At 48.3% G+C, this 27,400-nt stretch overlaps 1 protein-coding gene across 7 annotated transcripts in view; it reads right to left on the reverse strand.

The window, feature by feature from the left end:
• Window positions 1–4,015: 4,015 nt before the first annotated feature.
• fbln2 (fibulin 2) overlaps window positions 4,016–27,400 on the reverse strand; it is a 250,620-nt gene continuing 227,235 nt past the window's right edge. For 6 of the 7 annotated variants that reach the window (XM_086001702.1, XM_086001703.1, XM_086001704.1 and 3 more), the window contains 2 exons: window positions 8,182–8,305; window positions 4,016–5,780 (listed from right to left, as the gene is read on the reverse strand). In XM_086001702.1, coding sequence (XP_085857828.1) covers window positions 5,423–5,780; window positions 8,182–8,305 — 482 coding nt within the window. In that variant the 3' untranslated portion in view covers window positions 4,016–5,422. The remainder of the gene's footprint in view (window positions 5,781–8,181; window positions 8,306–27,400) is intronic. The other variant, XM_086001706.1, reaches the window with a different exon arrangement.

Here is a 27,400-nt window from a genome sequence, read left to right on the forward strand (position 1 = left end):
GATCCCCCGTTTATGCGAGAGCTCGAAGACTGGAACTTGGTAAACTCGCGGCCGCCAAGGCGGAGTTCCATACAATGGAACGCCTGGGTATTATTCGACGTTCGAATAGTCCTTGGTCCTCGCCATTGCACATTGTTCCTAAGCCGGGCGGCGGATGGCGACCATGCGGTGACTACAGACGCCTGAATGAGGCTACCACACCGGATCGGTACCCAATTCCTCACATTCAGGATTTTTCGGCCCATCTGGCAGGGAATTCCATCTTTTCCAAAGTAGACTTCGTCCGAGGCTATCATCAAGTGCCCGTGCATCCTCAGGACGTCCCCAAAACTGCCGTCATCACACCTTTCGGGCTCTTTGAGTTCCTTCGTATGCCGTTTGGGCTGAAGAATGCAGCACAAGCCTTCCAACGTCTCATGGATTCAGTGTTGCGCGATCTGCCGTTCATCTTCGTCTACCTAGACGACATCCTTATTGCCAATAACAGCACGAAAGAACACATTACGCACTTGCGTACCTTTTTTTCTCGTCTCAGCCAACATAGCCTTATTATCAACCCGGCCAAATGCCAGTTTGGGTTGCACAGCATTGATTTTCTGGGACACAATCACCTCAGAAGGCGCCGTCCCGCTGGCCACGAAGGTGGAAGCAGTCACCTCGTTCCCTCTTCCTCAGGCCGTCAGGGCCCCCCAGGAATTTCTGGGAATGGTCCATTTCTATCATCGGTTCGTCCCCAAGGCGGCATTATTGATGCAGTCTTTGTACGAGGCCCTCAGAGGTAAATCGGGCAAAGGCCCGATCGATTGGACACCCCAGATGGACCAGGCTTTCCTCGACACTAAGAACGCTTTGGCAGCTGCGACCATGTTGGCACATCCCCTTCCGGGCACAACCATTGCCCTTACCACTGACGCATCTGATTATGCCATCGGGGCTGTACAGGAGCAGTGGGTCGACGGCACATGGCAACCACTGGCTTTCTTCAGCCGCCAATTGCGGAAGAACGAACGCAAGTATAGTACTTTTGATAGGGAGTTGTTGGCATTGTTTCTGGCCATCCGCCATTTTTGCTTCCTACTGGAAGGACGCCCATTCACGGTTTTTGTAGACCACAAGCCACTTACTTTTGCGATGGCCAAGACAGCGGAACCATGGTCGGCACGGCAACAACGTCATCTTACGTACATATCTGAATTTACAATCGACATACAACATGTCTCGGGCAAAGACAACCTGGTGGCGGATTGTCTCTCCCGCGCCCAGCTCCACGCAGTACACCTGGGAGTCGACTATGTTGGTTTGGCAAAAGAACAGAAGGCAGACCCTGAAGTGCAGGCATACCGGACCGCACCTTCCAGCTTACTAGTGGCTGATGTCAGTTTCCAGGCCGCAGGGACCACACTCCTGTGTGACATCTCGATGGGCATCCCACGTCCAATCGTTCCAGTCGAATGGCGCTGGAGAATTTTCGACACTATCCATGGGTTGTCACACCCTGGCATGAGAGCGTCACAACGACTCATGGCAAAGAAATTCGTCTGGAAGAGCATGCATCTCGACGTCCATGACTGGACCAATACCTGCGTGAGTTGCCAGAAGTCCAAGATACAACGCCATGTTAAGGCCCCAGTCGCCACTTTTCCGGTTCCGGAGCGTCGATTCGACCATGTGCACGTGGACCTGGTTGGTCCTCTCCCTTCCTCTCGCGGGTACGCTCACCTCCTCACCATGGTAGACCGCACCACCAGGTGGCCAGAGGCAATTCCTTTGGTTGCCACCACAGCGGCAGATGTCTCCAGAGCCTTCATCTCGTCGTGGGTAGCTTGGTTCGGGGTACCGGCTGACATCTCCTCCGACCGGGGGCCTCAATTTACCTCTGAGCTTTGGAACGCCATAGCTCAAGGTTTGGGCACCAAGCTTCATCGTACCACCGCCTACCATCCACAGGCGAACGGTCTGTGTGAAAGATTCCACAGGTCCCTTAAAGCCGCAATGCGTGCTAGTCTCTGTGGGCCTAGTTGGGTGGACAGGCTCCCTTGGGTGCTGCTAGGTCTTCGCACGGCGCCTAAGGCCGACCTGCATTCTTCTTCAGCAGAGCTGGTTTACGGCCAACCACTCAGGGTGCCTGGCGATTTTCTTCCTCCTCACACGGAACCCTGGTCCCCAGCTCAGCAGCTCGTCAGCCACCAGGAAGCGGCTAGGAATTTCATCCCAGTGCCTACGTCGCATCATGACCTGCAGCGCTCCCATGTCCCGGTGGATCTTAAGAGCGCAGAATACGTGTTCATTCGGCAGGATGCTCGCAAAAACCCGCCCAAACCGCCTTACACAGGTCCGTTCCGCGTCATCTCGTCAGGTGACAAGTCCTTCACAGTCGACGTCGGCGGTAAGCCTGACCACGTCTCCATCGACCGGTTGAAACCGGCGCATCTGGATCTGAGCGAACCAGTCATCACCGCTCAGCCGCCTCGTCGTGGTCGTCCACCGTCGACTGCCGGTCCAGTACAGCCACAGTCATCCGCCGAGTCACCAGTGCCCGCCTCACCGGGTCGACCACAGCCGGCCTCTTCTCCTCCGCCTGCAGCGTCATCCCAACCACAGCCAATGGCTAGTTTGTCTTCTAGCGCTCTGTTCCAGCTGCCGGGGTATCGCAGTCGGTCGGACAGACTCGTCAGACCCCCTTCTCGCCTTACCTTCTCTGTTAAAAGCAACTCTGGGGGGACGCATGTGGCGGAACCACCAGAGGATTACGGACAATTGTATATAATTCCTTTTACAGCAATGTAGTACAGCTGGGGGCTGCACCTTTAATGTATCTGTTAACTGTACTAGGGCTTCTTTCCTGTACTCCGCGTGATGACGTCATCCCGTCCGTCACGTGATCTCTCAACGGCGGGAAGAACGTGATGACGTCATGATGTCAGAGCTCGGAACCTTCTAGCAGTAGAGCTCGGAACCTGCTAGCAGTTGAGCTCGGAACCTGCTGGCAGTTGAGCTCGGAACCTTCTAGCAGTTCCAGAGAGGCTTTCAAGCAGACCAGACCTATTTGCATTGTATCCTACAGTTTCCTGTACAGCTTCGTTTGTTCATTAAATTTTATTGTTTTTGATTTTCTGAGTCGATCTCAATTCTTCGGCTAGGAACCCCAGTTCCTACACCATCATCATTTTGCAGTTTGTGTAGCAGAGATTAAAAATCAAATAACCATATTACTTTATAAGGTGTGAGTGACGTACTCTCGGCCCAATCCAATAGATTGATATATGTGAGTGGAAATTTATTTCATCCAGTTTTTGGGCATGAAATAACCTGGCATGCTGGGAGTATACGCCAGAAGCCAAAGGCCCAAGACACACCCAAAATTGGGCCTCAGGCCGCATCAGCATATTTGGGTGAGCTGTGGATGCCAACCGGGCAACCAGAGGCAGCTTGCCGCTTCCACAAGGATAAAGTTGGGCTGGCTGTCTCCACGACAGCAACCCTCAGGTAGGTCCTGGAAGGGGGGAGCTGGAGGCGATCGAGAGGTGTGTGGGGGCAATCAGGAGGGGGCTGATCGGGAGGGGGCCAGGCGGGGGCTAAACGGTCTTCAGGACTGCTGTGGTGCTAAGTGGATCACTCCAGCTCCTTTCGCTGCCACACTCAGTTAAGTATTTCATTTTGGAAACTTACCTTTTTGGCGGCGGCCTAGGATCGCTCGTTAGGCCGCTTGTAGACATGGTTATCCGGAACGCAACAAGCCCTTTGCCGGCTGCATTCAGGATAGCCCAATTTCTGGAACGGGACCTCAAACAGGCGTGAGACCCCCAATTTGCATATGCCTGTTTCGGACATGGGCCCTGGATGCTTACACTGGAGCCTTTACCAATGTGGTGCACTTTTGCCGCAGAATGTGCCGCGCACACCTCCCGCCATATTGGACAGTTGGACACCGTTTTACATCTGTAAAATTCAGTAGATTTCTAGTTCATGATATCTACACAGAACTGTATAAAATATTAACAAAGAACATAGTAAATACTTTTATATAAAGACTTACTTTATTTTCTATTTGGATTCTATGCCCATGTTTAATAAAAGTTCCTTACATGGCTAAGGGCAGCAACATGTTTAACCCTTTGAGGGTTATTAAAACAGAATAAACTTTCATATGACAGCAAACAGTCTCAAGTTCCAACATTACAAATTAGAAAATGTGTAAACATTATTTTAGCTTTTAGATTTGCTGTACATTTTAAGTAAATATCAGCTGTGCTTAGGAAAGTATGACCTAATGGCTGAGAAAAACACTTCTTAGAGCACCATAATCAAGATTATTTCATAAAGATAGTTTCAGCAAAACAAAAAAGAGAGCAAATCTATTCCAGTTTGTTGAAGTATTCTGGGTTTGTGCAAAATATTATTGAATTTAACACCAATCATTTCTTTCAATGTTTCTACATGCGATTTGCAGTACAGTAAGTTCTAAATCCCCTTGACGGCCAGAAATCTAATTAGAGTTGTCCAGAATAGAATAAAAAGAAATTGAATTCAACCACTAAAGCCACGTGGGAAATGTAACCAGTCAACAGGTTTGAGGCCTTCGAGAAGTCGTTCCACATTAAGATTTTCCAGTTGCATGTTCCACTTCAAGAAACATTGGGGTTAAAATTTGTATTGGGCGTTGGCGCAAAGCAGGTGATAGCGAATCGGCCGCCTGTTTTACATCCTCCCTATTTTCTTTAAAGAAACGGGCTGCCGATTCATTATCGCTGTTTTGCACTACCGCCCAATGTAAATTAATACCCCGAGGTCCTTGTTCATTATTTTTCAGGGAGATAGAAGAGCTACTTTTATTTTATTTGTCATGATCACTTCCCACACAGGTGATTGCCATCACTGCAAAATGTGCTTGTGAACAAATGAGAATCTTTTTTTTAACTAAACACACTTTCATGAAGGCAGTGCCCTTCAATCTGTTTAATCTTTGTACCTTGTTAAAAATCTGCTTCTTTTTAACATCTATCTTGCTGAAGAATTTGAAATGAATATAGATGCGAGATTGTGAACCCTCTGTCGGATTTGTCCCATTTACCATTGTGACTAGGCACCCCTGTCTCTAGTGATGTGATTCAGATATACTGTGCTCCACATACATACAGCACAGTGTAATTAAGTTACTTTACAAATATCAGTATATATTCTGGTTGCAACAAATGAGAGATACAGTGAATGCAATTCCCTTGGTGACTTTAGATTCATTGGGCGTAATTTTGACTTTGGGTGAATGTATAAAACGAGTGATATTGATTCAGCTGCCGGGTTTTCATTTCCATTGACTCCAAAATCAAAATTAATTCCTCCCATTAAGTCTATTGGCCTTGTGAGCATATTAGTGTCGAGCCATAAACAAGTTATATCATGTACAAAGGGTACAGTGATTGCTTTAGAAAGGATGAGCTGCAACAAACACATAAATTTTAGCAAGGAATGAAGTGAATATTCCTTGGCGCCAGAGTTTCATTTCAACGTCAAGCAAGAAATCTTTGGACGCCATGAACTGCCGTTGCACATACACAATCCCAGTGTGAGCATTCAGCTTCCGTGTACTGAAGTAATTTTCGGCATTTCCTTTAGTAATGGTCAGGACAATGTTATCTCCTATATATGCAGGCGATGGCGCGATGCGGAAAATGGTGCTTGGAATCTGGACGTTGGTTGGAAAGGTCAGCTGATAGTAGGTGATTCTGACTGGTATGTTCTGGCAATCCATGTAGCTCGGGCACATTATGCGTTCACAGCGCCTGAGAAGAAAAGGCCGAATTATTTACTATTGCGTAAGTAATAAAACAAGAACAAAAGTTTCCTCACTAGATCGTGCAGCACACAAACTTAGGATGACGTGTAAAACAGCTGGGAAAGCATTGCACAAAAAGGCCGAATTATTTGCTATTGTGTAAGTAATGAAACAAGAACAAAGTTTCCTCACTAGATAGTGCAGCACACAAACTTAGGATGACGTGTAAAATAGCTGGGAAAGCATTGCACAATCAGGAGCCATTGTTACTGCTGTACAGAACATAAAATAGACTGTATGAAGTAATTAGCACAGTTATGACCCCAGGCTGCTCAACCATGTGCAAAATAAATTCAAATTAAATTAAGTAGTCACTTGTTCCATTGTACAAACAAATTCTTTTGTCAGAAAATTTGGAAATGTGAGCAATGGCCACAAAATTCCCTTGACCGGTGCTGATGGATAGGGTTCTGGAAATGATTCAGAACGTCATAGACTCATGTAGCACTGAAAGAGGCCATTGGCTGTGCTGGCTCTCTGAAGGAGCTATCAATTAGGCCCCCTCCCCCGCTCTTTCCCCATAGCCCTGCAAATTTTACCTTTTTAAGTAGAGAGCCAATTCCCTTTTGAAAGGTTGTATTGAATCTGCTTCCACGACCCTTTCAGGCCATGCATTCCTGATCGCAACACCTCGCTGAGTAAAAAACAAATTCTCAGCTCCCCACCCCCTAGCTTTTTTGCCAATTATTTTAAATCTGTGTCCTTTTTTTCTTCTTTATTTATTCATGGGGTGTGGGTGTCGCTGGCAAAGCTAACATTTATTTCCCATCCCTAATTGCCCTTGAGAAGGTGGTGGTGAGCCGCTGCAATTTGTTACTGACCCTCCTGCCAGTGGAAACAATTTCTCCCCATCTACTCTATTAAAACCTCTCATAATTTTAAACACCTCTATTAAATCTCTCATTAACCTTCTCTGCTCTAAGCGGAACAATCCCACCTTCCCTAGCCTCTCTAGATAACCGAAAGTTGTCGTCCCTGGTACCATTCTAGTAAATCTCCTCCGCACCCTTGCCAAGGCCTAGATGTCCTTCACAACGTGTGGTGCCCAGAATTGGACACAATATTCTGGCTGAAGTCTAACCCGTGATTTATAACGGCTTGGTACTTTCATGAAAGGAAAGTAGACATAGACATTATGGATCACACTAAAAGAGACCAATTGTCAAAGACAGTATTTTTGTGCTACAAAGATTTGCCCAAGTTTTTATATATAATGAGTTCCAATATACAAACACTGTGCAAAATGATTGGGCATTTTTGATATAGTATAAATGCACTGTCTCATACACTAACTGGGGCTGGCTCACACCTGATGAATGGTCACAAAGGAAGGTACTCGCTCATAAAGAAACATTTGCCAGGAATTCAACTCGCACCCAAAATGGACGTAAGAACTGGTGGAGTGACGGCTCTGTGCTGGAGGCAAATTTGGCTTCGGACCTCCACTTAATGCCACCGGAGAGCTGCGGGCACCAATTGGGCTCCTTGCTGCAGCTCATCGGTCAGGAAGAGCAGAACATCGGCCGGCTCCTGCGCTGAGCCAACCAGCAGGTCGGGTCTGGGAAGGCGGGGAAAGAGAAGGCGATTGCGAGGAGGGGGGGGGGGGCCTCGAATGCGCTGGCAGCGGGCCGGAGTTTTTTGTCGGCCAAAGAGGAGCACTTCTGCTTCTCCTGGGACCACAGAAATAAAAACTGAGGCTGGGTGGTTTTTGATCTGCCTCCAGCAAGCCCCGCTAATTTGTACATGAATTTCACCTTCTGGGTCCTACAACGCCAATTTGCATATTTAAGGCATAATTCCTATTTCCAGCAGGCGTCCTGGATAACTAATAATCACCTGAGCCATTATGGCGTTGGGGGCAATTTCGCCATGGTTTTGGTGCGGCAGATCGTGTGTAATCTCCGTTCTCAAATTCACGACATGCTCTAAACGGAAACAGGCCGACCGATTCCACCAGGAAGAGATCGGAATGTCGGGAGTAGCACTTTGGATGAGTGCCATACTTTGGATTCTCATTCAAAGATGATTTTAAAACTTAAAATCGCCACTCAGTTGATGTATTTGTGGATTCACCGGAGGGAATGACCACTGCCACCATTCCTCTCTGCAGCGTATTCTAATTACAAACACTGGAAAATATGGAGGAAATTATCCACGGTGAGATCAGCACGCTAAATGGCTACATTTTCAGTCTTGGTCGCTGATCTTACCATTACAGGAAAATCCAGCCATTTCACATTTCTACAGTTCTTACCTTTCTATACCAATTGCAGAACTAACGAAAAACAATTTGATCATCCAGATAAATCTCAGATTCGCTTCATTATTGGAAACAGTTGAGCACTTACATATCAGACGCTTTTCTGTAGTTTGGTGGGCAATCCACTAATGGGCATCTGAACCCACCTTGGATGTTGAAGCAGGTTTCAGTTGATGTGCAATTGTGTGTTCCGATAGCACATTCATCAATGTCTGTGGGAAATGACACAAAACTGTCAGGTTCAATGGTTTACTTCAAAGGAAAACATGGATGCTGAAATTATTATGTGATCAGATGACAGAATATACATTGCTGTTGAACTTGCCACTGTCCAAGTGAATTGTATTAACACCAGAGCTCAGTTGACGTCGACATAGAAATGCTAAGATATATTAGACTGATAGATATTTAACAACCATTAAAATGACTCATCATACTTGGGTCGACATTTTAGGCTTTGTTTATTATTATAATTGATATTTATTGGGCCGTATTTTCCGATCGGAGGCTTCCCGCGTGCGGAAGCCTCTGATCTGGAAAAAATCTATGCACTTACCTGAGGGCTCCCGAGTTGTGGATAGTTCTGATGCTGGGCCTCTCCAACTCCAAGTGTGCAGGGCCTACGTATCCCAGAGGCCCATGCGGTTCGCTAGCGTCCCGTGGATCACGATTGGAGCCAATCAAAGAAGGGAATCTCCCTTCATACACTTGACAGATAGACCTGTCAAATATATGAATGGAGATCACCTCAAAAACACTTTAAAACATTAAATAATTTTTTTTAAATCACATTTTTAAAATTAGTTGAAATTGCAAATTAAACATTTTAAACAAAAATGTAATTTTTTGAAAAAAATAATTAGTTTTTTACAGGGCTAAAACTAAACTTACCTTTTTTAAAATGATAAATGAGTGAATTTTTAAAAGACTTTTTTCAACTCTTATCCTGGTAAAAGCAGGCCTTATGCCTGCTTTTACCCGGCGTAAGAATTCTAAGGGTTTTCAGCGGGCAGAGGTTCTGCAGAAAGCGGAACTATCCGCCCGCAGAAGCCCTTCTCCAGGGCAGGCGTCCGATCTGTCAAGAGCATTCTTGACAGATCGGAAATGCCGGTTTTCAGTGCATGCGCTTTGCATGCCTGAAACCAGCATTTCCAATGTCCTTATGGGTGTGTACACAGCCTGTTGTTATTCAACCTGTAGGGATCGGAATACCCGGCCCATTGTTTTGCAGAATGTTGAGGAACTCTTTGTGACCCAGTGGGGTCAATTTTAACACTGGGTGGGTTTTGGGAGGGCCAGGGGTGGAGCAAATGCAAAACACACTCGTTGCAGAGAATTTTAGGCCCAAGTATTTTAAATCCCAGGCCTTATTTAAATATGACATGCGGTTTTCCACCCAATTTGTGGCTGAGTGGGAAAACCACTTTTTTAGCGCAACATCTGGCGGGCCCTGCAGAGATCTATTTAAAGCAGGAATGCACCTCTTAAAGGGAGGTTGCATTCCCTGCTGTCTGGTTCTGTCTAGAAACTGGAAGAGTGGGAAGAATGAGCCACAGGAAAGCAGCCAGATTCTCAAAGGATCCTTGAAGGTGCTGTTGGAAGAGATGAGGGTGAAGAAGGAAGTCCTGTATCGCAGCAATTGAAGGAGGCTTCCCAAATGTGATGTGCACCAGGCATGTAGCGAGGTGGCAGAGGTTGTAAACTACAGGGCCTTGATTTTCATTGGGCCATGAGGCGGGCTTTTAGGCATGCGGGGTTAAAATCGCAAAACCTAGGGGTCGCACCTATGAATTCCACAGGTTCACCACTCTCTGGGTGAAGAAATTCCTCCTCATCTCTGTCCTAAATGGCTTACCCCTTATCCTTAGACTGTGACCCCTGGTTCTGGACTCCCCGACCATCGGGAACATCCTTCCTGCATCGAGTCTGTCTAGTCCTGTTAGAATTTTATAAGTTTCGATGAGATCCCCTCTCATTCTTCTAAACTCCAGCGAGTACAAGCCCAATCGACCCAATCTCTCCTCATACGTCATTCCTGCCATCCCAGGTATCAGCCTGGTGAATCTTCGCTGCACTCCTTCCATGGCAAGAGCATCCTTCCTCAGATAAAGCGACCAAAACTGCACACAATACTCAAGATGTGGTCTCACCAAGGCCCTGTACAACTGCAGCAAGACATCCTTGTGCCTGTACTCAAACCCTCTCGCTACGACGGCCAACATACCATTTGCCTTCTTAACCGCCTGCTGCACCTACATGCTTACTTTCAACGACTGGTGCACAAGGACGCCCAGGTCTCGTTGCACTTCCCCTTCTCCCAATCTATTGCCATTCAGATAGGACTTCCTACTCAGAAGGACTTCCATGAAGGTCTGGTTTCTCTGTTCAATAGATGCCCATCGCTCCTGAAGAGATGTCATTCTATTCTGAACACTCACCATGTTTTCCATACCCTGGCGACTAACCTCCTCCATGGCCGTAGCCGTCCTCTCCTCTACCGTAGCCAGCCTTACCACGGAGGCAGCAATCATTTCCACATAGGTAGCCATCCTTTCCGTATTGATGCGTTCATGCGCCAATGACTCCCCAAAGGCTCTGCTCATGTTCGCAATGGACTCCTCCATTCACTCCACACTCGCAGCGACCCTAGAGACAAAGCCTGCCAGAGACTCCTGCATCTGTGCCTGGAGTTCCATCACCTCTGATCTTACGGATGGACCCAGAGGCAGAGGTTCGACATGCAGCTGAGCCGAGCTGGCAGAGTCCTGCGCCCTCCGATGAGGACTCTCCACTGCTGTCCCTGTCTCCACAATCTGCTGATGCTCACTTGTGAGCTGTGATACACCAGGTGACAACTCTACTCTATGTCCCGAAGGTCCCACCGACGTGTTGAGTGTCTGTGCTGGTGCTGGGTGCACTTATTTCTGATGACGCTGTGCCCTCAGAGGTTGCAGATTCCTCTGAGGAGTCCGGCTGCTCAGGCTCTTCCTCCTGCACCGTGGGCTCTCGATGGTCCTGTGGGGGAGTCAGGGAAAAAGTTAGAGATGTGATGCCAAGGTTACATGCACATTGCATTTTGCAGATGATCATAAGTCCATATGATGTAGCTTCAGAATCATTATCAGCGACTCATGCAATGCCAATGAGAGAGATGGAAAACTATTCTGTCACCAGCTTGCGGGGATGCTCCTGCCTGTCCTTCCCCAAAGTCCACATCTCGGTCAGCCCCGGCAATCTCCAGGACGCCTTCCTCCCAGGGGGTGAGCTGGGCTAATGAGGGCGGCTCTCCTCCTGTCCTGGCTCGTTCTCTCCTGTTGTGAGCTCTCTTTTCCTGCAATGAGGGAGACAAGTGGAGGTTGAGTGAGAGTGAAGTAGTGAGTGCAGAGATTGCATAACATAAATACTTAGAAGGAGACAAAGATGGAGTGAGGTTGCAATACCAAGGGCCCTCCCCGTGTGTTGTTAGTTGTGTTTAAAGCATCAGAGTGAGAGGGAGTGTGAGGGCTGCATGGTGGTATAGTTCTGTGAATGTGAGCATAGAGAGAGAGGGACTGGGTAAGGGTGCATGGATGTGAGTGTCTAGTGGGATGTGCAGGAAGGGATTGCTGAAGCTGAGTGCTGGTGAGGAAAGGCAATGGGATCAGATTCAGGGTGATGGAAACAGCATACAGTACTTACTTTTCCAGTGCGAAGAAGGTCATGGAATCTTTTCCTGCACTGCAACCATGTTCTTCGTGTTAGCCCCAAGGAGTTGACTTGACCTGCCACCTCTAGCCACACAGCCTTGGTCTGGCTGGGAGGCCTCTTCCTCCCTGAAGAAGGGAAGAGGACCTCCCTGTGGGCCCTAGCACCATCCAATAATGCCTGTAGTGAAGCTTCATCAAATTTGGGCGCAGATCTGGCCCTCCCGCTGGCCGTTCCTCCCGCAGGCTCCTGTGCCATCTTAATGTTGAAAGTTGGAAGCCTGCAGAGGAAGCAAGGCTTGCTGTGGACCTTAAAAGCAGCAGCAATGATGACGTCATATTCTGCGACTTTCTGGCTAGAAATACTCAATTGCCAAGGCTTCCCACACGTGGGAAATCAATTGGCCAATTGTGTTAAATTTGCATCAATCTCACAGACCCATTTACAATCATGTCGGAATCGCTAAATTTGGGGAACCCGTCAATTCCCTGCACCTGAACTAAAATCGACCCCCAGAAGTGTATTCCCGATCACCTGGATCTAGTGCAGGAAGCACTACAATGACCTCACAAGAATAGCAGGAGTGAGTACTGCTCTCTCTCTCTCTCTCTCTTTCTCTCTCTCTCTCGCTCTCTCTCAAGAACACATGTCAATAGTCCTTCACGTGCCCCCTCCAGCACTCTGATTTAATCCCTCCCCTACATCACTTCCCTCAACCCATGGCAAAGATATAACATGCCACCTCTCATTTTCAGTCCAAATACACACTCACCTCTTCCTTGCTTCTTTCACAGCAGCCACGAGCAGCATTCTCTTCTCACATGGAAACCTTTGCAGAATCAGCAACTTCCCTCATTACTCCTTCTTCACTCCACACGCCCACCCTTGATTTTCATTCAAGACCTCTGTAACCTGCTTGTATCTTGCTTCTAATCCCACTTAGCACATGCAATGCAAGCAGAAGCCCCACACATATGCACTCTCCCTTGTCATAGAGTCATAACAGCACAGGAGGAGGCCATTCGGGCCATCGAATACATGCTGGCTCTCTGTAGAGCAATCCAGTCAGTCCCATTCCCCTGCTCTATCCCCGTGGCCCTGCAAGTTTATTTCCTTCAGGTGCCTATCCAATCTCCCCTTGAAAACATTGAGGGGGAGAAATTCAGTATCGCCCCGTTTGGGGCGCCATTATCGGCCGTGCGCAAAGTTTAGCGCCTGGCGCTAATTATCGCCTCTGACAGCAATCTTGGCTTTTATCGCCCCTGGAGGTGATTGGAGTGCTAAATCAGGCGCTTCACACCTGTCTTAAGGCGCAAAGGCCGAGGAGCGAGGCGCTACCTCAGAGCGCTGGCGAAGCATGGAAGGGCAAATCAAAATAAACCTGCAAAGTGCTGCTCAATACTCAAAGCTCCTTCACACAGCGTTGAATCTCTCCAGAAGTCTCTCTCTCTCTCTCTCTCAGAATGCGTGCTGCAAAAATGTCACCAACAAAAAAAGGCAGGAAGCAGTCGCCTTTAAATAGCGCTCCCCTAGTCCCTTTCTGACAGCATAACGCACCACTCAACCTGTCGTTGTTAGCGGCAGGCGGTAAGCAGGGGGCGCCACTCAATATCCGGTCTAGGGCGCTAACGGGGCATTGCGCACTCGACTGACGTCACAATCTGCCGGCGCAGGAGATCATGGCATTAGTGTATAGGGCCGCCACAAAAAATGTCTAGTTAATTTCGCGAGCGGCGCAAACATCGCCGCGCCCGGGCGCTAGTTGCTTTGCGCCCCATTAGTGCCCTCTTAAGGCACTAACGGGAGGCGCAAACAACTGAATTTTTCCCCGAGTGTTTCCGCTTCCATCGCTTCCGTCGACAGCAAATTCCAGGTCATCACCACTCGCTGCGTAAAAAAGTTTTTTCTCACGTCCCCCCTGTATCTCTTGCCCAAAACTTAAATCTGTGTCCCCTAGTCCTTGTACCATCAACTAGCGGGAACAGCCTTTCCCCATCTAGCCTATCCAAACCCACCATAATCTTGTACACCTCTATCAAATCACCCCTCAACCTCCTTTGCTCTAATGAAAACAAATCCAGCTTCTCCAACCTGTCCTTGTAGCTAAGATCCCCCATCCCTGGAACCATTCTGGTAATTCTCCTCTACACCCTCTCAAGGGCCTTCACAGCCTTCCTAAAGTGTGGTGACCAGAACTGGGCGCAATACTCCAGTTGTGGCCTAACCAGCGGTTTATAAAGGTTCAGCATTACTTCTCTACTTTTGTACTCAATACCTCTATTTATGAAGCCCAAGATCCCATATGCTTTGTTAACCACTCTCTCAATATGTCCTGCCACCTTCAGGGACCGATGCACAATAACTCCCAGGTCCCTCTGTCCCTACACACTCTTTAAAACTGTGCCATTAAGTGTATATTGCCTCTCCCTGTTCCTTCTGCCAAAATGCATCACCTCACACTTCTCTGTATTAAATTCCATCTGCCACTTTTCTGCCCATTCTGCTAGCCTTTCCACGTCCTGTAGCAGTCGATTGGTGTCATCATCACTGTTTGCCACACCCCCAAGTTTGGAGTCATCGGCAAATTTAGAAATTCTACTCTGTATTCCAATATCCAGGTCATTTGGTGGCCCCAGCACTGACCCTTGGGGAACACCACTGTCTACCATCCTCCAGTCTGAAAAACAGACACTTACCACAACTCGCTGTTTTCTGTCCTTAAGCCAATTCCTTATCCAAGCTACCACTGACCCACCTATTCAATGAGCCTCAATTTTTTCCTTGATTATTGTTTCTAAAACTTTACCACCACTGATGTTAAACTGACCGGCCTGTAGTTACTAGGATAGTCCTTACACCCTTTCTTGAACAATGGTGTCACATTTACCACTTTCCAATCCTCAGGCACCTCCCCTGCATCTAGGGAAGATTGGAAAATTATGGCAAGCCCTTCTGCTATCTCCTCCCCCAATTCCCTTAGCAACCTGGGATGCAAGCCATCTGGATCAGGTGACTTGTCCACTGTAAGCATACCTAGCCTTTCTAGTATATCCTGTCAATCAATTTTCACCCCTTCTATTGCTTCTACTTTTTCCACTTCAACGATTTATTTTGTCAGCATCCACCTCCTTCGTAAACACCGATACAAAGTATTCATTGAATATTCTAGCCTTGCCCTGCGCCTCTAAGCATATTATCACCTTTTTTGTCTCTAATAGGTCCCACCTGCCTCTTACTACCCACTTACTGTTTACATGCCGGTAGAAAATTTTTGGGTTCCCTTTTATGTTAACCGCCATTCTACTCTCATATTCTCTCTTTGCCAATCGTATTTTCATCTTCACATCCCCTCTCAACTTACTGTATTTGGTCAGGTTCTCCCTTGAAGAATTCACCTGACATTCATCATACACACACTTTTTTTGTTTCATCATCTTCTCTATCTCCCTCGTCATCCAAGGAGCTCTTACCCTTCACTCTTGTTGGAATGTACCTAGCCTGTACTTGGAACATCTCCTTAAAGATCACCCATTGTTCTGTTACAATTTTTCCCATCAGTCTTTGGTTCCATTTGACCCTGGCTAGATCCTTTCACATTCCATTGAAGTTAGCCCTATTCCAGTGTAGCCAAGTGGGAAAATGCAGTGAATATTTAAGTCCACTAGATGGCGCGGTTCATTTTCCCCTTTAGAATTTGAAAAAAGGAGAAAAGGATTAGGGGTTGGGGCCATGTGATGCCAAAGGAACCTCCCCTTTCTTCACAGCCTCCATTTTCTAGATCCAGCGTGAGGGATGTGCTCTGAGGAGAGTTGGGCAAGCCACTGCCGTATTTTATCGACTGTGTTTTATGTATTTACAATTTCATCCTAAACCTAGACCCAAGTTATTAATACAGAATAAAAAACCCCAAAAACGAGAGTTCGTGTCCTGTGCTGCTCCATTTCGCCAGGCTACACATTTTGGTACCAGGAGTGGGGTCTGTTAGCTTGGAGTTTCTCAGGCTTGGGAAAGTTACATAAAATACAGCAGTGGGGGAAGAGCGGTGTGGTGCCAAGTGGACCTGGAGACGGACGGAGAGTGCTGCCTGGGGTTGCTAAGGAGGACCAGACCAGACAGACGGGATCCAGAGGGCGCCAGGACCAATCTGGGAGAGGACCCATCAAGGCACCGAGGAGGGACACCATTGGAGAAGAATCGTCGCAGCGGCCATCCCATTCAGTGACTGTCAGGGACTTGTGAACTGAGTCAAAATGTTAGACCCTCCTGAGGAGGCGGGTGGAGCTCACAATTCGGATGGTGAGGACAATACCTCGAGTGTGGGTGAGGGCAACCAGATAGATCAACTCAAGGCACAGATTTCAGAGTTGAAAAAAAACCATGACCAAGCAATGGAAATTATTGCCACTCTAGGTAATGGGGCAACCAAGTCATATGTGTATGTACCCAGAGAGCGTCAGATCCAACCATTCAGTGGTGAGGTATCTAAAGATAGTCGTTCAGTTGATGAGTTCATTGAAGAGGTTGAATGTGTACTACGAGCTAGAGATCAGACTCCTGCAGAGCAGGTAGATTTCATTCGATCTTTGTTGAGGGGGGCAGCCCTACAGGAAATTAGGTTACGGTTGGGTGGAGAGTCTAAGCAGCCCAGTGACCTGTTCAGTTACCTAAGGGGGGCTTTCACCGAAAAACGCAGTGAGTCCCAGCTGTTAGAAACTTTCTATGGACGCAAGCAAGAAGAGGGTGAAGATTTCCGAGAATACTCACATGCACTCTCTCAGATTATTAGAACTTTGGTAAAGCAATCACCTGATGCTGTGCCGGACACAAAACGGGTTGTCAGAAACAGATTTGTTGATGGTGTTAGAGATCCCTCACTCCGGAGAGAGTTGCGCAAGTTTGTATGAGACAACCCCCAGTCTACCCTGTTCGATGTACGTGAGGAAGCTGTCTTATGGTCCTTAGAAGACCAGCCCTGTAGCACTAAAGTTGCAAAGAGCAAGAATGTAGTGTGTGACAGTACGGGGAGGGATCTTCAGTGTTCTGCCATTGGGGTACCAGGCAGCCAGGCTGTCACTTTACAGGATGTTCTTAAAGTGGTGGCGGAACAGGGTAAAGCTATCGGGGAACTAACAGAGGCAGTACGGGGTCTTGCTCTACAGAAGGAAAACACGGGTAATGACAAGGTTGGGAAACCTAGAGCCAAGCCAAAGTTCACTGATGAAGGTCAGCCTATTTGCTTTAAGTGTAACGGGGCGGGGCACATTGCCAAACAGTGTCCTCAGAAGCACGAGGTAGCAAACACATCCACCAATGCTGGCTGTGGTGCAGGAAAACTAACTCCCTCGATTGCCATGAGCCGGACAATGCGAGGAAAACCTGCAGGCTCTCAGAACAGTACTGGTATTCGTGACAGATTTCTTGACCGTGCAGTAGGTAAATGTCCAGTAGTAGATCTCAAGATTGGGGGGGTTACTGCTAACTGTTTACTGGATACCGGGAGCCAAGTCAGCACTATTACTGAAGTTTTTTTCAGAGAGCACTTACTTGGGAGGGATGAGGATATGCTGCCTACAACCGGGTGGCTTAAGATCACTGCCGCCAACGGGTTGGACATTCCCTACTTGGGCTACCTTGAGTTAGACGTTGAAACTATGGGCATAACCTTACCCGAATGTGGTTTCCTGGTAGTCAAAGAGCATCAGCAGTCACAGCCTGCAGCACCAGGTCTTATTGGTATGAACATCATCAGCCGATGCAGACAACTAGTTCATGCTGAGTTTGACACTACTCTAGGGGGAAAGTTGGATTCAGATTGGAGGGAAGCATTTCAGCAAGTACAACAGTGTAACATCACTCCAAAGTCATCTTCTGTCCGTGTAGCTGGTAGGGGTGCTGTACATGTGCCTGCGTCTTCCATAGCTACAGTCTATGTAAAGGGACTTAAAACTCAGTCAGGTGGCAGCACTAAAATGCTGTTGGAGCCAGGTAACACACCATTGCCAGGTGGCCTGGTAGTTGTCCCCACTCTAGTTGAATCAAAGGGACATTTATTTCCAGTGCAGGTGGTAAATTTCTCTGAGGAGGATGTGTGGTTAAGCCCCAGGACCAGGCTTGGTATTCCGACTCAGGCAGAGTGTGTAGACAAGGACTCCTGTGAGGTGCGATTTCAACGCATCTCCGCTGACACAGAGGAAGTAACTGTTGGCAGAAAAGAAGGACAGATGACAGACCAAGACATTCAGTTGCTTTTGGACAAACTACACATAGGTGGCACACAGGGCCAACAAGCAGAGTTAGGTGCACTTTTAGCCAGGTATTCGGAAGTATTTGCTTTTAAGGATGAGGACCTAGGCTACACTGATAAAGTTGAGCATGAGATTAACTTGGTAGATGACGCACCAGTTACAGAGCCATACCATCATATCCCACCTACACTGTACAAAGAGGTGAGGGACCACATCACTAAGCTTTTAAGAAAGCGTGTCATCCAGGAGAGCAATAGTTCATACGCTTCACCCATAGTGGTAGTTCGTAAGACTGATGGAGACATACGACTATGTGTTGACTTTAGGAAACTAAACTCAAAAACCAGACGTGACGCATTTCCTTTGCCCCGCATTGACGAGAGTTTTGATGCCCTTCATGGTGCAAAGTTCTTCTCGACCATTGATCTTGCAAGTGGGTACCACCAGGTTGCTGTTCGTGAAAGTGACAGGCCTAAGACTGCTTTTACAACTCCTTTTGGCCTTTTTGAGTACCTCAGAATGCCTTTTGGTGTCTGTAATGGACCTGCGACTTTTCAACGACTTATGCAAGCGACTATGAGCGACTTAGTGTTCCACATCCTATTAGTGTATTTAGATGACATCCTTGTGTTCTCTCAGACCTTCCCGGACCATTTAGAGAGGCTTGAGACAGCTCTAAGACGACTGAAAGAGACAGGTTTGAAAGTAAAGCTTGAAAAGTGTCACTTCCTGCAGCAGGAAGTCAGGTTCCTTGGGCATCAAATTTCAGGGGAGGGTATAGGGACAGATCCAGAGAAAATTGCCGCCGTAAAGAAGTGGCCGGTCCCCAGTACAGTCAAAGATCTGAGGTCATTTCTTGGTTTCTGTAGTTATTACAGGAGGTTCATTGAGGATTTTTCTAAACGAGCTGGCCCTCTCCATGACGTAGTCAATGCATGCCTTAGGGAAGACAGCCCAGCAAAAGCAAAACGGTTGTTTGAAGGTTCATGGACAGCTGCGTGCCAAGCTGCTTTCGAACAGCTGAAAGAAAAGCTGATCAGTGCTCCAGTGTTAGGTTACGCAGATTTCACTCAGCCTTTTATTGTAGAGACGGATGCCAGTAACCTAGGATTAGGTGCCATCCTCCACCAGCAGCAGGGAGATAGGAAGAGAGTGATAGCATATGCCAGTAGGAGGCTCCGGAATGCTGAAAGAAATGACAGAAACTACAGCAGTATGAAACTAGAGCTCCTCGCCCTCAAATGGGCTGTTTCAGAGAAATTTCGAGGTTACCTTCTAGGTTCCAAGTTCACTGTCATAACAGATAACAACCCCCTGTGTCACCTTTCTACAGCTAAGTTAGGTGCTGTTGAGCAAAGATGGGTGGCTCAGTTAGCTGTTTTTGACTTTGACGTCAAGTACCGCCCAGGCCGCTGTAATGCAGCAGCAGATGCCCTCTCTAGGCAGCCGTTAGCAGGGGAGCCCGAGTCAGACAGTGGGGATGCAGACTATGATGGTTGTGTGGCCATATGTAATGTCACTCACAAGGGAACAGCTCTAGGACCAGACTTAGGGACAGCAGGAGTCAAGTGCTGTAAAGTCAGACAGATCCGTGTTTCGGACGCAGAAGAAAGTACTGAGCGTAGTGAGTTGCAGGGTAACACACCAACACTTCCCGGTTACTCTAAAGAGGAACTACGTAAGTTTCAGGACACAGACCCCACCCTCAGCGTGTTTAGGAAGTTTTGGGGTGAGCAGCGAAGGCCAACTTACAAGGAGAGGTCGCAGTTATCCAAGCTAGTATTATCCACGTTAAAGCAGTGGCCCCGTATTTGTGAGCAAGATGGTTTGTTGTACCGTGTAATCGAGGATGTCCATGTTGGTGAGTGTCACCAGCTACTACTGCCCTCTTGTTTGAAAGAAGTCGTGCTTGAAGGTGTGCATGATCGTATGGGCCATCAGGGAATAGAGCGCACACAGAACCTTTTGAGACAGAGATGTTTTTGGGTTGGGATGTATGAGGATGTGGAACAGTGGGTCAAGAAATGCGAGAGGTGTGTTTTGACAAAAATGCCCCACCCTAAGATACATGCCCCTATGAAATCATTTCTAGCCTCCCGGCCCCTTGAAGTAGTTGCTGTAGATTTCACCATGCTGGAACCGGCCTCCGATGGTCGTGAGAATGTGTTAGTGGTGACCGATGTTTTCACTAAATTCACACAAGCCTTCCCTACTCGGGACCAAAAGGCTGATACCACGGCAAAAGTCCTTCTCAAAGAGTGGTTCATGAAGTATGGGGTCCCAGAAAGATTGCATTCAGACAGAGGTCGAAATTTTGAGAGTGAAATCATTGCCGAGCTGTGTAAGCTTTATGGTGTAAAGAAAACCCGCACTACCCCACACCACCCAGAAGGAAATGCTCAATGTGAGAGATTCAACAGATCTTTACATGATCTTTTGCGTACACTGCCTCCAGAAAAGAAGCGCCGCTGGCCTGAGCACTTATCTGAGTTGGTGTATGCCTACAATGTAACACCCCATGCTACGACTGGCTACTCACCGTACTATCTGCTTTTCGGGGTTCATCCACACCTTCCTGTAGATGCTTTATTAGGTCAGGAGCAAGTGTTAGACAAGAAACATGAGTGGTTGGTTGTCCACCAAGAGCGTTTGAAGGAGGCACATGCAAGGGCAAGAGAGTACACTGAAAAGAAATCAGCTCAAAGAATTGAACTTAACAAAGACAAAGTGTACTGTCCAACCATTGAGGTGGGTCAGTTGGTATACTTACGACACAGGCCTTTGGGTAGGAACAAAATTCAGGATGCTTGGGGTCCTACTGTGTACAGAGTGGTGGGGGTACAGGGTACTACACATGCAGTTGAGCCTGTAGAGGGCGGTCCTTTAAAAAGGGTCCATAGAGTTAATCTTAGGCCATGTGTTACCCCTGTCCCTGAGCCTAGGCGGACGAGAACCAAGTCCCCTGTCACCGTACCCCCTGTCACTCTTTTGACAGAATCGTTGCCAGAGCCCTCTGATACTGAGTTTGTTGTGGTAGAGGAAGTCACCTATCCAGAGTTAACTCAGGAGGAAAAAGTAAACAATGATCCTGTTGGTAACGCCCAAGAGGTACAGGAATCAGAGGCTGTTTCTGAGCCAGAGCATTCAGATCCTTCTGAGTGTGGGACTGAGGTTGAGGTACCCATTCCGGCTCCTCGCAGAACTAAGAGAGCCAATGCTGGGGTAAACCCTAACCCATACCACTTGCCTCAGTCAGCCTGTAATGCAGTCTCACTCAGTCCTGAGGTGTTCTCTCATGTTTTATCGAGTCTGGGTACTGCATTTTTTCGAGAAGCTGTAAAAGAAGTGAAAAACGGGTGCTAAGTCACCGAGGACGTTGACTTTAAAGCAGGGGAGAATGTAGCCAAGTGGGAAAATGCAGTGAATATTTAAGTCCACTAGATGGCGCAGTTCATTTTCCCCTTTAGAATTTGAAAAAAGGAGAAAAGGATTAGGGGTTGGGGCCATGTGATGCCAAAGGAACCTCCCCTTTCTTCACAGCCTCCATTTTCTAGATCCAGCGTGAGGGATGTGCTCTGAGGAGAGTTGGGCAAGCCACTGCCGTATTTTATCGACTGTGTTTTATGTATTTACAATTTCATCCTAAACCTAGACCCAAGTTATTAATACAGAATAAAAAACCCCAAAAACGAGAGTTCGTGTCCTGTGCTGCTCCATTTCGCCAGGCTACACCAGTTTAGAAGTTCCACTCTAGATTACTCCTTGCTCCTCTCCATTGCTAATCTAAATCTTATGATACGATGATCACTTGTACTCAAATGTTCTCCCACAGACACTTGGTCGACCTGGCCCACCTCATTCCCCAGCACCAGATCCAGCAATGCCTCATTCCTAGTTGGGCCAAGAACATATTGGTCAAAGAAATTCTCCTGAACACATTTCAGAAATTCCTCCCCCTCCTTTCCTTTTACCCTAGCATTATCCCAATCGATATTTGGGTAATTAAAGTCCCCCAATATCACCAGCTCTTGCACATCTCTGCGATTTCCCTGCAGATTTGCTCCTCTATCTCCCTCTCACTATTTGGAGGCCTATAGAATACCCCCAATAGTGTGATCATATTCTTTTTGCTCCTCAACTCTAACCAAATGGATTCTGTCCTTGTCCCCTCAAGAACATCCTCCCTTTCCAACACTACAATGTCTTCCTTAATCAGCACTGCCAGCCCACCTCCCTTTTTTTCCTTCCCTATCTTTTCTGAACCCCTTGTACCCTTGAATATTAAGTGCCCAGTCCTCACCTTTTTTAAAGCATGTTTCCGTTATTGCCACAACATCATATTGCCACACGGCTAATTTGTGCTTGTAGCTCACCAACCTTATTCACCACATTTTGTGTATTTACGTACACGCATTCTAAACCCATTTTTGAATTTTTCGTAGTTTTTCTTAGTCTGCTCCTATCTAATGTGGTACTACTACCGCCTCTAGTACTATCATCTCTAGTACTATCCAACACATTCACTCTTTTATGCACCTTATTCCTCTTTTCTACTCCTGTATGCTGGTGCCCATCCCCCTGCCAAGCTAGTTTAAATCCTCCCCAACAGCACTAGCAAAACTCCCCGCAAGAATATTGGTCCCGGCTCTGTTGAGATGTAACCCGTCCAGCTTGTATGGGTCCCACCTTCCCCAGAAACGGTCCCAGTGCCTCAGGAATCTAAAGCCCTCCCTCCTGCACCATCTCTCCAGCCACACATTCATCTGTTCTAGCCTCCTAGTGGGAGACACTGAAGCCCTGATTTTAACTCGGGGCATGAAGCGAGTGGCGGGGGTTGGGGGCAGGGCAAGCAGGAAGCTCTCATCAGCATAAGGCCCGGGGAATCTTTACTCCTGGGCCTCATTTCAATATGGTTGACTGGCTGCCCACCCGATCATGTCGGGAAATGGGCAGACCGCCCACTTTCTCCACGGGATTTCCGCCGAGCCTCCCAAGGCCTATTTAAAGCGGGAATGCTAATTAATTAAAATGATTACCAGCAATGGTTCAACACAGAGCACTGTGGACCTCCACTCGTGACCAGGCCTCATTCAGATCCACTCCCATTAATAACAACCCTCTGCCTACAAGATTTCAACCAGTTATCTGTCCAGTACAATAACCTTTAATGCAATACCTTTCTGGAAATCAAGTTATATATCAACAGAATGCCATTATTCACTGTTCTGGTCATTTCTTGTAAGAACTCCATAAGGTTAATAAAGCAGAACCTATGCTTCTGGAAGCCATGTTGGGAATTAAAAATCTCAAAGTGATCATAAATTATATCCCACAAAATGTTTTCTAACAAGCAATGCCAAATTCTGATTATTTTTCCCCCCTTCTTAAATGATGGGACCCCATAAGCCTCTTTCTCATCAATGGAAATCAGGCCAGACCATGATGAGATATTGAATATATGAGCCAGTGGCTCACAAATGCTATTCCCCATTTCTTTTAGCACTCTGGGATAAATGGAATCAGGTCCAGCAGCACTATCCGCTTTAAGTACTTTAATATTAACTGAATCGATTTCTGCAGTTCGATCTACTGAAGCAATTTTAGTAGCACATCTATCCTGTACTACCAGGAATGTAGTATCACCTTCAGAAGTGAAAAGCAGTGCAAAGTACCGATTTAGCTCATTGGCCATATCTTTATCTTCATACCTAACCTGCCTTGATAAATCCCTCAAATAAACAATGGGCTGGATTTTCATTGAGGAGGCGTGTAGGAGGCAGGACTACAACTTTCGGGGTTGTAGTCCCGCCTCCATCGAGTTGTGGCCAACCCATGCGATTTTGACTTGATTGACCTTGTTGAGCCTCCCCAGCGGGCTCAGCAGGCCAATTAAGGGCCACCCGGCAACAGGTGACGTCACAGATTGACATTTCATCTGTCAAAAGCTTTTGACAAATGAAATATCAGCATTTGACAGCTGTTTGAAGCTGTCAAACACTGACAATCTGTACTCCAAGTTAATTCCTTCCTCTTAGGCTGATTTAGAGATCTCTCCAGAACAGAAAGCTGAATGCTGCAACTTTTGACAGCTCGCGGCCATTCTGCTTTCTGTGCTGGTGAGATGAGGGACTCCCGAGACCTGAAAGAAGGAAGGCTGTAAAGGTAAGTAAATGTAAGTATAACTTCTTTAAACACTTTAGACAGACCAAACACACTTACCTCTGCACTCATCACACACCGGACATCTCGAACCCTCCAAGCCCTTCAGCCCGACGGCCCACCTTGCTAACTTGGCGTGGTTTGGAGCCGTCAGGAATCCCACACTTCAGCAATAAAAATAGGGATTAGGCTAAAAACTGCCTGTTAACTATTTGTTAACAGGCAGTTAATTGGCACTAATCCCCTTCCCGCCTCAGGGAGGCAGGTCCCAGCACAGGTCAGGTATCCGCCTCCTTTGAAACTGGCATGGAGGCGGGTTGGGGCGGGATGGGTTCGTGCCCCCCCGATTTCGAGATTTTAACCCCCCACACGCCGCCAATCCCGCCTCCACGGCCCAATGAAAATCCTGCCCAATGAGTCTAATTGTTTTCTGACTTCTAACACACTGAAAAAAGCCTTGGTATCACTACTACAATTGGACTACTCTGCTTTTTTTTAATTAGCTTTCCTAATACTGGCTTTAGTTGACCTCAGCTGTTTTTTATACTTGTTACTAAGCTTGTGACAATTGAACAGCCCTATTTCGTCATTTAGGTTATCACTTTAACTATGAACTCTTGTTTTTAAACTTAACGATATATAAGGCTTCCTTGTCCATCAGCACTGATTTAAATATATGCTTACCTAACAGCATATTCACAATGTAACTTTCCTAAATCTTCCCTCATACTTTGGGGGCGATTTTTCCCAATGGAGGCGGGTTGTGGTTTGGGTGGGTTCCAAACTCGCCTCCACTGAGAGGTGGGAAAAAATTGCGATTTTCCCCTGATTGGCCACTTGATTTCAGAGGTGTGGATTGCCCTTGGTCACTTAGTGTTTTGGGTCTGAAACTTGCCTCTGCTGACATCACTTTTCCAGCCTGATTTAAGGGCTGCTTGCTGCCTTGGATCATTCCACATGATTTCTGTCAATGCCGCACCACCTGCAACATATTTTGAGAAACCACTATGTCCAATTCCAAGGCAAGGGCCTCCCCGAGGTTCTCGGATGAAGCACTGCAAATGTTGGTTGAGGGGGTGAGAGCTAGCAGGGAGGTGCTCTTCCACTCACCTGGGAGGAAGAGGCCTCCCAGTAAACCAAGGCTGTGTGGGTCCAGCTGGCAAGGGACATAGGCCTAGAAATTCAGTATAGCCACGTTTGGGGCGCTACAGCCGGGCGGCCGCTAAAGTTTGCGCCCGGCGCAACTTAGCGCCACCTTCGCCGATATTCAGTGGCATCGCCCCAAGAGGTTGCTGCTGCACTAAAACAGGCGATGCACGACTATCATTAGGCGCTAAGCCGGCGGCCCGGGGTGATACCCCCGAGGGCGGGTGCAGTGCAGGTGCGGCGAGTTGCTGATTGAAGGCAGACACTCTGGCGCCGGTGAGCTCTTAAAGGGGGAGGGTGGATTTGTTTGGCTGCCACGCCCTGCACACTGCAGCCCTGAAGCAAGGCCTGACCACTGCTGCTTGATCTGTACAACGCCCAGGACAATGGAGAAGGCCAGGGAGAGAGCGCAGCGCTTCAGCGAGGGTGACCTGAGGGTGCTGGTTGGTGCAGTGGAGCGCAGGCGCCATGTTCTGTTCCCTGAAGGTGGCAGGAGGCCGCTGCCCAGCGCCTATTGGAAAGCCTGGAGGGAGGTGTCAAACAGGGTGACCTCCAACAGCGTGGTTGCCAGGACTCCTGTACAATGCCGAAAAAAGTTCAACGACCTCACTCGGGTTGTCAGGGTGAGTACCCTTTCCAGTGTCCTCCTCATCCCTGCATGTGCACCTCAGTTTATGGGCAAAGGGACCTGAAAGCCCTAATGCCCAGCCCTCATCCAGCAGCTATGGGACTGTCATGAAAATCACTTGCACATTCAGGACTTTACACACTGTCAGGGCTATTCCACCATGGGAGGCAGTGCAGACAAGATCAGGGCTTCACACTGTACTTAGAGGCCGTCCTTTCTCTTGCAGGGCAAGGTGGCGCACAACCGAAGGCAGCAGCGTGAGACCGGGGGAGGTCATCCTGACCTCAAACAGCTTTCCGACCTGGAGCAGCGTGTGGAGCGCATTATGTCAGGCCGGCTGATTGGCCCCGTCGCCAGTGGAGATGCCGACCCTGTTGTGGGCCCCAATGACCTCTCTCTTTCCACTTGCGCCTCAGAACAGCATCCTTTGCCACTGTTGGACCAATGCAGTGCATAGCAGCACTCATGCCTCCCTCGCTGCCGCCCTGTCCTCACTCTAAAGCAACTCTTGTGCCTCCCTGCTTTCAGATGCTGAATCGCCAGGTGAGGAGGCGGGCCCTCAAGTTGGCACTGTGAGTGAATCGGAGGGCAAGGAGGAGGAAGAGGAAGCCGGACCATCAGTGCCACCCACAGCCGAGGCAGCCCATGGCGATGATGGGGACACGTCTTCCCTGGAGGGGAGCAGGGGGAAGGGTCGGAGGAGAGTGAAGCTCCGGGGCCCAGCGGGCTGCAGCAACGTGGGAGGGGTGGGGAAGCTCGGCGGCCTTCTCCCCGGAGGGTGAGTGCGGCGTCCAGTCCTGCTACGGTGAGCGCAGAGGAGGTGCGGCTCCTAGCGGAAATGGCCGCCCAGGCTGAGCGCAGGCACACTGAGCTCATGGCTGCAGTGGCAAGGATGCTCGACTCCATAGAGTCACTGTCAAGGCATGTGCAGGAATTCGGGGCAGCACAGGCCAGGAGTCTACAACAATTCAGTGCAGCACAGGCCAGGAGTCTGCAACAATTCAGTGCAGCACTGGCCAGGAGTCTGCAGGACTTCGCGGCAGCACAGGCGGCTTCTAGCCAAGTGCTCAGTCGTGCCGTGCATTCACTGGCTGGTGTCATGCGGACACAGACCAGGGCCACACGGGCACTAACTGCTGCCACCCTCGCTGGATCGGCCAGGCATCGCCAGGGCACTCGCCGCGCCGCAGCAGCCCAGCAGTCTGTGCTTCAGGAGATTGCTGCGCATGCTGCAGTGCTGGCCCGTGCGAGTGCCAATGTATCAGGCGACCAGGGAGTACCTGTGATCTGTCAGGTTGGCAGCATTCCTGCAGCCGAAACTGTCACTCCTCCATTGCAGCTGCCACCAGCCGCTGGACAGACTGCTGCCGCCCAAGCAGAGTTGGAGCAGTCAGCAGCCGGCCCCTCCAGGCCCAGAGCTGGTCCAGGCCGACCCCCAAGGGCAT

Source organism: Somniosus microcephalus, chromosome 11 (assembly GCF_052327205.1).
Source record: "Somniosus microcephalus isolate GS21.2 chromosome 11, FLI_Smic_1.0, whole genome shotgun sequence".
NCBI lineage: Eukaryota > Metazoa > Chordata > Chondrichthyes > Squaliformes > Somniosidae > Somniosus > Somniosus microcephalus.